General features: G+C 41.5%; 1 protein-coding gene across 1 annotated transcript; it reads left to right on the forward strand.

Moving 5' to 3' along the window:
- Nucleotides 1-3,383: 3,383 nt before the first annotated feature.
- Nucleotides 3,384-11,044, forward strand: hapstr1a (HUWE1 associated protein modifying stress responses a). Its single transcript, XM_063221716.1, has 4 exons — nt 3,384-3,752; nt 5,382-5,468; nt 5,645-5,920; nt 8,152-11,044. The coding sequence occupies exons 1-4, from the start codon at nt 3,557-3,559 to the stop codon at nt 8,394-8,396; spliced, it is 804 nt and encodes a 267-aa protein (XP_063077786.1). The 5' UTR covers nt 3,384-3,556; the 3' UTR covers nt 8,397-11,044.
- Nucleotides 11,045-11,315: the final 271 nt, after the last annotated feature.

Consider the following 11,315-nt stretch of genomic DNA (forward strand, 5'->3'; position numbering starts at 1 on the left):
TGGAGGGTTGCATGTGAGCTTAACTTGGGGTGACCGTCCGTTTTTCAAAAGGAGCGAGTAAAACAGTTTTTTTTAATTTATATTATTATTTATATAAAGTTATATAAAATGTGAGGGGTGTACACACTTATGTGACCTTATACTGGATTCAGCTGCACCATTCTAGGGTCCATTCAAATTACAAAATGTTTGTCTCTGCCCATACATAGGTGCTTGTACTTTATGGAAAGCTCAAACTCTCTTGCGCCAACAACAGGAAAACTTTAACTTTTGATCCGTAGGTCCGTTTTTCAAATCCCTTTGGCCAAGATGAATCCAACGCTCCCATGACATCATTTTCCGCCAAGACAGTTTTCCCACCTTTTTGAATTTCGTAAAAATCAATAAAAATGACGTCCTGCCCACAATTTTTGTCTGATTGTCACAAACATTCTATCAGGGCATCTTCAGACTAAAGTTGATTGAACCATCTTCGAATAGGAGCCACTCAAAGTTGGTGGCGAAGACGCCGAACAGGAAGTGAGCTCATATTTATCGGCAACACCCACTCAAATCAGAACCGAAATGTATGCACATTATCTTCCCTATCCCCAGAGGATACATACTGAATATGGTCCAAATCAGACACTAGGCGGTGCTACAATGAGCAAAAATGTGTTTTGGCTCATGTTGAAGACGCAAAACAGGAAGTTAGCTCATATTTCTGTAACGACTTGTCAGATCACAACCAAATTCCATACACATGATCGGCATGACCCCTAGAGGTCAAATAACAAACAGAGTGAGAATTGGCCTCTGGGGGGGGCGCCACAATTGGCAAAAAAATTGTTTTGGCCATATACGCATGAACGGCGTGAAAATGTCTATGTGCGTTACGCCCTTTTGTGTCGGAAAAGAGCCAATGCAAGTCAATTGGTGGTTTTGGGAAAGAATACACGAAAGACAAAGACCTGTACACTAGCGTTGTTCACGCGCAACATGCTGAAAACGTGTTGTGTTGCCGGCTGCTCAAATAATATAGCCAGACAGCAGTGGCTGAAGTATGGGCTGTGTTCGTTTAGGCTAGCCAATGTAGCATAAGTTAATGAGACATTCGGTTTGCTTTCCCCCACAAAGGGGCTTAACGCACATTTACGAGCAAAGTACCCGGATGGCCGTTCATGCGTATTGAAGACAACAAACAGGAAGTTAGCTCATATGTCATCAACGCTCGCATGTATCTCAACCAAAATGGCACAGGCCTACATGTTATCCTTGGACCAAGCCGAATCCAGCGCACCCAATTACACAATTTTGGACCTCAAAAGTTTTCCTGCAATTTTGAATTGTGTAAAAATCAATACAAATGGTGCCCCGCCCATAATTTTTGTCCGATTGCCACGACACTTTTATCAGGGCATCAACAGACTAATACTGTATACATCTACCCCCACATTCATGGAATGATTGATTGAACCGTCTTCAAGGAGCCAACCAAAGTTGGCTGCTAACACGTCAAACAGGAAGTGAGCTGATATCTTGGCAGCGCCTCATGGTATCACACCCTAAATTGTTACACATTATCTTCCCTATAGCCAAAGGCTACATACCGAATATGGTCAAAATCAGACACGAGGGGGCGCTACAATTAGTGAAAATGTTTTTGGTCTTTGGCCCATTTGGACTAGGGTTTCAGCATCACTCGGTTGCCAACATGAAATTTGACCTTTAAGGTCATATTTGAAGGGCAAAAGGTAAACTATGATCAAATAACAGTTTATAAAAAAAATCATATCTTGGCAATGCCTTAACGGATCAAAACAAAAATTATTACGCACTTACGCACTACGCACTACCCTCAGAGGAAGCATACCATACTATATATGGTGGCAGGCCCTACAATTAGCGGAAATGTAAGTATTTTGGCCAATATTGTATGCCAAACAGGAACTTACGTGTACCTCATATCTATATAAGATGGTTAACTGTGTGTTGTACATGAATGAAGGGTAGCGCAGGCATGGAGAGCAACGAATGCATGACGGGCAAGCATATTCCTAGCCTGGCTCCCACACAGACCCTTCGCGCTTCGTGCATCTTCGTTAAACTTCGTGGGCTCGCACGTGAGAACCAGGTTAGCCTATTCCAGCAGTTTCTGTGAGGAAATGCAAGTTGTTATTCTACTTTGGTGCATGCACGCCCTCTACCTCTTCCTGTGTGTATTTACCCCCAAGTGCATTATTATTATTATTATTATTATTAACAATAATAATAATAATAATAATGATAATAATAAAATAACAATGTCAATTGGATCCAATCAAGAATACATTTAATAGGCCTTTACCCTTAGTAGAAGGCTACTGCGTTTTAAACCGAATACTCAGCATTCTCCCCACACATTGTGCCGTTAATGTTGTCCTGTTTTAAGTCGCTTTGTAGGCCTATAAGAAGTGTCTGCTAAATGTAGGCCTAATAATAATAATGATAAGCAACATGCAAGTTTACTGCAGCATACTTTTAAAGGTGTAATATTTTTAGTAGTTTATTTCCAGAATTCATGTTGCCCATTCACAAATGCTACCTTTTCCACAACTAACCTTGCTCCTACCACCATTAAATTTTAAGTAGGTACTAGATTTATTATGGCTGGCTTTCATCAGCCTATATGAAGAGGTGGATCCATGTCCATGACACTTACTGTGCTTTGGTCATACTAGTAAATATTAGTTTATTACTTAGTAAAGATTCATCGAAAGATCAAATTTGGCCAAAGGCAGCACAGTTTGAGCAGCATTGGAGGCCTCGACTACTTTGGCCACAATCCTACACAGTGCATCTTTAGGCATGTGGTCTGGTAGCCTACCAGGTTACCTTCAAGCAGGAAATGCAGCATTTTGCATTGTTTAATTTTGTAACTAGAAAAACAAACCTGCAGTAGCATTAGGGCATATGCAATAGCCCTAGGCCTACTGCATAAGAAAATACAACAAAATGTTTTTTTCACAGGACTAAATGAATATTCAGAAGAATTTCTGCAAAAATCCCTTGTGAAAATAGGCCTACACAGGCCATGCAAATACATTGTACAGACCAACACTTAATTAATTTGCATTTAGTGCGCAGAGAGGGGGGGCCTTAGCAAGTTCCTTATCGCATGACAGACACCACCAAATGCATTTAATTACAAAAAAAAATCCCAGCCTCGGCGACTACGTAACGACTGAAGAATTTTCATCGTGGTTTCTTTGTGTCGTTTCATTGACAGATGTATGTTTTGTCCAGTGAAAATGCGTATGCAGGCCCATGTGAAGTCAGAGTAACCAATCATTCTCGTTTGGTCCAGCAAAGAGGAGGAGTCCAAACACCAACACGGTAGTATGATTTCTTTATAATCCCTCAACTGCGCCGCTAGTTTGTTTGGGAGTTTGAAGAAGTCACCGAGACAGGCTGGCCTCGTAGTGAAAGCCGTTAAGAAGTTGCCATAAATACACATTCGACGGAATTGTATTTTTACTTCGAAGTATTAGTAATTAACCATCCACTACATATATTTGTTGGGGATTCCAGTGCCATTATGGAGGATAAAAAAGAAGAAGGGGAAGCGGAGATTCAGGAACACGGACCCGAACATTGGTTCTCAAAATGGGAGCGGCAGTGCTTGGCCGAATCTGAGCAGGGGGAGCCAAACGAGGAAGAGGCAGATCAAAATCAGGAAAAATTGTGGCACCTTTTCCAGAATTCTGCTACAGCGGTCGCTCAACTTTATAAAGGTCCGCAATGTTAAAATTATATCGTCATTGTCTGTTACCAACCAGTAGCTTCTTTGCTAATTTAGCTAACAAGCTACATGGCTAACCTAGCATATTTTCGTCAAAACAACAGCTGACGTTGGCTGGTTGGGGAACAGCTAGTAAAAATGTTAGCTATCATTAGCTATCCTGCTATATCGTGTCAAAGCACAACGTATTTATGGGCTAAGCTAAAGTTACACGCTAAGCATATCAGATGCCTTGCGAAGTTTGTCCATGGCCAACCAAAACATTTTAGCCGAATGTTATATGAACGAGTTTATCCAGACCTTTCTTCAAATGGTCTCAAACGGCAGTTCTTTTCAAAATAGTTGTCTCGGCTAGCTAGTCCTAATAACTTCCCTTCGTCGAGGGCAAGGTCTGGGTGGCAACTACCAAGTTATGGCTGTATCTGTTAATCACAGGCACACTTAATTTTTGACTTCTCTTTATTTATGCTCGTATGAAATCATCTCATTCGACAAATTCGGATAATGCTAACTGAACGTGTTGGTTATCGGAAATGTAAAGGACGTAAATGGTCCCAGCTGGTAGCCATTCTTGGTACCAATCAAGGGTAACGTTAGCTAGCAAGAAACAAAATGGCGATGGAAACAATAATTACTGCAACACATTTTCTTTTGGCATTTTATGACGGCCAATCTTTCACTATTTAGGGTTGTGTATCAAGCAAATGGTATAAGATTGTAGTTAGCCCCAATGCATTGGCCCGGCCTGTTGTAGACCGAAACTTGACTACCCGCAAGTCAGACAGACATCTGGGTTTCTGCAACGTTGAAGTCCATGGCAGATACCTAGCAAACGATAGCGAACTTAAATTACACAAAATGGCGAAGATCTGAGTCAAACGAGAATTATAATGCATAGTGTATTCATTATCACAGGTCTAATAGTCAACACACAAGGTACATTCTTTTAGTTGGCATACTAGTAGGTAATGTGAAATACCATTTGTATCCAAGTTAGCTATTTGAATAGCCATGTTCCCAAAGGACTCAATCACGTAGTTGACTGATCATTTCCTTTTATCTACCATAAACTGTTGCCGATATGACACTAATCGACACACCGTTGTACAATTAAGTGTCCATCCGCATTTGGATTGTTTGTCAAATATCCCGTTTTGGTTAGCGCGTTAGTCAACATCGTGCTAGCAAACGTTAGTTTATTTAAGGAAGACGCTTGTCAACATTACGTAGCAAGATTTGAACTCACGTTTTTCTAAACCAGTTCAGAAACACATTTTTGTCTAAATCGCAATATGCATAATGCAGAACTGCACCATTTACCGACTGTCAGTTGTGTTGTAATAGTCATGTTGCATATATGTACTGGCAACTTCAGATGTTAAAACAAAATGGCGCAGAGACATTAGCCAAAGCACCTCGAGTCATTTTAGATGCCTGTTTCTATTCTCGGTATGATTGCAACAACAAAAGGCAACGTTGTGTCTTTTCTGTAGGTGTAATGCCTCTATTATGTGCTCTGTCATACGAAACTCGCCGTTGGTTCAGTGTCAAAGGGTCTTTGTAGAATTACATGTGTAGTGGATTCCAACAGTCTCAAGATATTTTCTTGTCATGTCTGCAGATCGAGTTTGCCACCAGCAGGGCCAGGGACTTTCACTTTGGGTGCCCTTTCAAAACGCTGCAACAACTGTTACCAATTTATACAAAGGTATGTATTCAATATCTTATTTGTAAGGTCTGCGACACACTTGCTGTACCTTTGGATTCCATCATATTGTTTTCACCCCAATAACAAGAATCATAATCACTCATTCTTCATGGAAGCTATCCTTTGACACATGTATGCTTGTTTTGTTTTTTCATTTCCTGCGGCAAACAAAACAGAAAGTGTAGATGCCCGTCAAAGAAGTTACGATCTAGGAATTCAGATTGGCTATCAGCGACGCAACAAGGATGTTTTGGCCTGGGTCAAGAAGCGCAGGAGAACCATTCGTCGTGAGGATTTGATTAGTTTCCTTTGTGGCAAAGCTCCCCCTCCAAGGACTTCCAGAGCTGCGCCCAAACTGACTGTCATGTCCCCAAACCGGGCTTCCTCCACAGACACGGTCTCTTCTGTTGAGGCCGACTTACAACCCTTCCGAGAGGCTATAGCACTACACGGTAAATATCACCAGTTGCCGTTGAATGATTTTGGTGTGTGTTTTTGTGTGTCTGTCTGTGTGTGTGGTCGGTCGGTCTGTCTGTTTATGTTTATGTAGTGCAAATGTATGTAGTTCAATATTGTCTTCTTGATTATTTGCACTGTTGTCAGAATTAGGCCACTAACTCGTCTGTTTGGTTGCCCAGTCTGCCAGTGAAGGTATGAAATGTCAGAGGCTGTTTTTACCTGCTATTTTTTATTCTGACCATGTGATCACTTTTGTGAAGCACATAGTTTCTGGGCTGGATATGGATATACACGTGCTGTGCTGGATATATAGCATCGAGCGCAGGTATTTGAGTTTTGAAAGGTGATCATGGCTCCCAGTACTACTACAGTGCAGAGTGCTGCCACAGTTAAGTTCTTTTTATGTGCTCCGTTATAGTGGTGAATCAACCCATTCCAGATGTAACAATCACAGGTCCCCTGGCTTTTGGAAATGACTCTTATTAAAGTTATGAACAAGTGACCCATACAACTGCACAAAGTGTTGGTGTTCATGTTGGCCAGCATTAGTTCCTTTAGCCTAGGCCTTCATAATGGACGTTTTAAAAGTGCTTGAGGCTCGCCTGGCTTGGCTTCCACTGCACAAATAGACAAGCTCACTTTTGTTGCGTTTCTCTCAAGTCACACGATCTATCGTGGATCAAGGTAGGCACCTTCACTTCAAGTCATACTTCTTTACAGAAATATCTGAGCAAGCCTGTCACAAGCGGTAATTTCAATGTCTGATTGATACTAGTGCTGTCATTGCGCAAGTGCGTCGGCAGTGACGGCAGACATAACTTGCACTCTGTGGGCAAGTTCTTGTTGCCTTCGGAGGGGTTACTTAAGAGCACGCAAGTACGCACACGTGAGGATTCCCCTTTCAACCCTGCCCTGGTGGCAGCCATAACATTCTGTCTTTGAATTCATGAGGAGATTTTTATAATGTATTGATTGTATTTATTTGAATTTTACTAGAAGGTTGGGTGTTGGTCAGATTTTTTTCAAAGTTCTCTTTAGAATACCTCACTAATTGCAATGTGGTCTCCTTTCATTCTACTTGGCAGACTCTAAAGTTTAATCTCCATTTTCTGGTGGTAACATTCTGCCGTACCCCCAAAGTCACCCGGGCTATTATTGCATGTCAGTTGCACCCAGCAATGTTTGTTTGAGTCACTCCAAGTCAAGGCAACATGCAACGTGGGCTGTCTGTGCCATAACTTGAAAAGATTCTTATTGTTTCTCTTGTGTGGAAAGCATCTGATATGCCCTTGTTTTTGTCTGTCCTCTCCTGACATTATGGGTCTAGTCTGTAGTCAATAAAATCTACCATCGATATTTTATTCAATGCAGTAGATTTTTTAACATGAACCAGAAGCTATGGCTTAAAGCTTGTATTGTGTATCAACACTGTTCATGCAACCCCGAATAGTCATTGACCACATGTGTGTCTGTCAGTTCTTTGTGCTGTTCTTACTTCTAGGTTGAATTTGGCTACTCAGCGATGACTGAGCCCAGTAATCACCAGTAGATGGTGTGAAAATATACTAGTATACAGAAATTCCAGGCAACAATTAGAAATATGACTTGCCATAGTCTTGTACAATACATAATACATGAGTACACTGGTATATTGTAATCATTGTAATACAAAGTCAATCAAATTTTCCTCCTTTTTAAGCTGTGTTAAGCCTGCATCTTCTGCTATTAATTTAATTTTAAATGCTTGGTACCAATACGGTTCATAATGGTGTCAGTTGGTGAGAAAGTAAGAAAATAGTTTTTCCTTTGTGAAGTCAGACATTTCTTCATCTGATGCCCCATTGCTTGGATTACAATCTTGAGTTTTCCTCAGCTGATACGGAACTGATTAAACATAAACATTCCAGCCCAGCTTCAAGTTATCTACTGTGAATCCCTGAATTTGCTAGCATTTTTGCCATGCATATTAAAATACATTGAATGCCTTGATTTGCCCAACTGCGCTGTCATATCTCCCTCTAACATCTTACAATGTCTCCAAAATTATTCAAGGAAACAACATGGCGTCCATGGCACTATAGTTTCAGTAATTTAATTATTTTCGTTAAGTTGTTTACTATGTTATAGCCCACCTGCCAAAGTTGTTCTATAAATATTACTATCATCCAGTATTGTTTCATTCAAAGTGTGTTAATTGTGTTGTCTTTCTGGCGTTCTCCTCCAGGCCTCAGCGGGGCCATGGCGAGCATCAGCGTGCGCTCCAGCACCCCTGGCTCCCCCACCCATGTGAGCAGCAGCTCAAACCCGGGCCGCCGGAGAAACGGACTGCACGATGTGGACTTGAACACTTTCATATCAGAGGAGATGGCACTGCACCTGGATAGCAGCAGCACCAGGAAACGCAGCTCTGCCCAGTGTGCCGACGTCATCACAGACTCCCCCACCCATAAACGTAACCGAATGCTCTGAGCCACCCCCCACCCGACCAAGTGACCCGCCCACCCGCCCCTCCCCAACTACCCACCCGCCCACCACACGAGCTCCTGCCGGCTCCCAGTCACGTACTGTGCTGCTTGACAAAAAAGGAGAGAAAAGAGAAGAAAATGAAAAAAATATGAATAAATAAAAAAGCCACTTAAAATCCTGAAAACTTTTGTCCCCCCCGAGCCCCTAACCTCCCTACCAATGCCCCCACCCACCCACTCACAAAAAAGGAAACGAGGGCCATTGAACATCACATGAAAAGTGAATTCAATAATGATTGCCATACGTTGGACCACTGTAGTAGATACCTCTCGCTGTAAACCAATATCTGTTACCCTCTCTCAGTGCACTCAGTGGACACGTCTGTCAGTACTTGATTATTTGAGTGTAGAGTTTAAGTTTTTGAGTTCTTGCTGACGGTATTCATCCTATAGGAAATGTGTGGGTGGCTGGTGGCCTGCCCCAGGGCTGGCTTTTGCAGTGCCCATATTTGCTATTAATGCTTTAGCCGTGCAACCAGTTAACCACTGAATGTTCAATTTATTTCAGCATCCGGTGTCCTTTGTACACCTGTTCAATTCACACCAGATATGCTGATGAAAAAACTGCTTTCTTCTGTTTCTATATAATGGCAGTTATTTTGTGAGGACTCCCGTACTATTGAACTCATGCTTTTTACAACCTGCTAGTCTTATTTTAAGCTGCTGCTGAGTAGGGATGGGGCAGAAAAAAAGAAGAAATCAAAGAAATCGAGATGGCACCGCGTTTCATAATGTTTCTGCCTGTGATGCACATCTATACACCAAATCTTAACATCTGCACTTGTCAGACTGAAGATTTTCTCTTTTGTTTTCGTACATTCATACATTTATTTCAACATAATTGTGATCAGCTACAACCGTGCACAACTCCGTGTCCGATCTGGAGTCTGTAGCCAGTGTTTCAGGCGTTGGAATCAGGACCGTTGCTGCCGTCTTTCGGCCTTCCCTTGGCCTGTGTTAGGTACTCCTCCTCTGTTAGCAGCACCAGCCGAGGTGCCACTCTGCAGCAACACCAATCTATTGATTTTTTTAAAAATCATCTTGCTCTAATCAACCCACAATCACCTGGAGTTCAGTCAGAGATGTACACATGTTATTCTTAATAGCGTATTCAAGGAAAAGGGACAAGATTTACCAAATGTGCACCAATCTTGCTTTGGAATTTTTTGTCCACTTGGGTGCAAGATTGTTACATGGATTAAATTTAGATCCTATTCGGTATCAAATCATTTTCTGGAATGTATGCTTTCGCAAAAGCATGTGGTTCACATTTTGCTCTTTTTACATGGTCTCATCAGTAATGCCTATGGCAAGCAGGAATGCAATGATTAATTTGCCGTCTCGATTTATCACCTTTTTGAATGCTCCATCCCTATTGCGGAGGTCCTTTAATTTGTCTTTGTTTTGTTCTGTGTTGTGAATTGGAGATGGTTGCAATAATTGCTGTTGCACTAAAGTCAACTACAGATCCATTTGGCTTGATGGCAAAATTCTCTTGATGCCACCGGATCCAAAATTTCAGACAATGAGTAATACGATGGCCGCTAAATGGAGAAGCTGGTAGATGCGTCTGTACAGAAGTAGTAAGTAGTGGCAGACTTCAGCGTTGAGGCGATCTCTACAGAATAAACGGCTTTCTATTCGGGGGTGGGGTGGGGACTCTGCGTGGCATAAGGAATCCATTTCTTTGACTTTTTTGTTTGTTTGATTTTTTTTTCTTTTGAAGCAGTGGCGGTTCAGTGACTCCTTCCTGGCGTCAATGAAGTTTCATGCATTCAAGCCACTTGTATGCACTTGAGGTATCCCTTCTTGAGCACTTGTTGATGGTGCTCAAGAGAAGTCCTCAGATAAATGTTGTGTGAAAAATTGATGCAGGTACATGTGGGTATTTTGGTGCACATTGTCGACAGATGGGGGGAGGTAAACGTGGAGATAATTGTAGTGCATTCAATAACTGGAGAAACTTAAGTGATATGTTAACATTTACCGTCTAAAGCCTGGCATTAAAACATGCCCATAAAAATCATTTCATGGGCATCTGCTCATTTTCCAACCCTGAGGTATTCTAATGCCAAACATACATAAGAATCCAGCTGATGGAGAAACTTAGGTTCACAGTTAGCATTACTAAGCACACTTTGTTTCGGCCTGTTGACTGGCATATAGGCGATGGGGGCACAACCAGGGACAATTATGTAGAAATGTCACTTTATGCTCTCTTCTTTTTTTGGCTTGCTTTTTATTTTAATAAATAAACAAGAAATATCACCAACTAATCTTAAAAAATAAAAGAAAACTACACTTAAATGTATCAATCATTTTTTTCCAGTGTCATTTAACAGGTTGTGCTGCAACCAAGTCTAGATGCTGGCTAACCACTGATTGTAGAGACAACGAGATCAGTCAAGTTAACAGCAGTTTGCCACACTGTTCATGTCTTTTTTTCCTTTCTTTTTTGTTTTTCCAAAACTTGAGATGAGCATTGTGTTGGAGAAATAAATATTGCAAAATGTTGCCATGTAAAATGTCTCCCTTTTTAAAAGAAGCAGTAGTGTATGGGCTTAAGTTATTAAAGACTTTTCAAATATGCAATTTGGCGTCTCTTTTTCTATCAAATACTGCACATTTGCAACAATGTGATGTGTTCAGAATTAGAGGAACTAGTAGTGACACTGATATGATAAGAAAAAGCAATAGTGCAGTATGTTAGTACAGCCACTGTGTTGTGTTCCACCTAGTGTATTGAGTGCACTTCTTTCAAAAGTCACCAGGTGGCAGCACACTACCAGATTTCAGCACAACTGCCTGCTCCAGTTTCAGTAACGCCCTGGGGTCGCCTCGCCCAATAGGGCTATGCTGCCCC

This window comes from Engraulis encrasicolus, chromosome 2, assembly GCF_034702125.1.
Source record: "Engraulis encrasicolus isolate BLACKSEA-1 chromosome 2, IST_EnEncr_1.0, whole genome shotgun sequence".
NCBI lineage: Eukaryota > Metazoa > Chordata > Actinopteri > Clupeiformes > Engraulidae > Engraulis > Engraulis encrasicolus.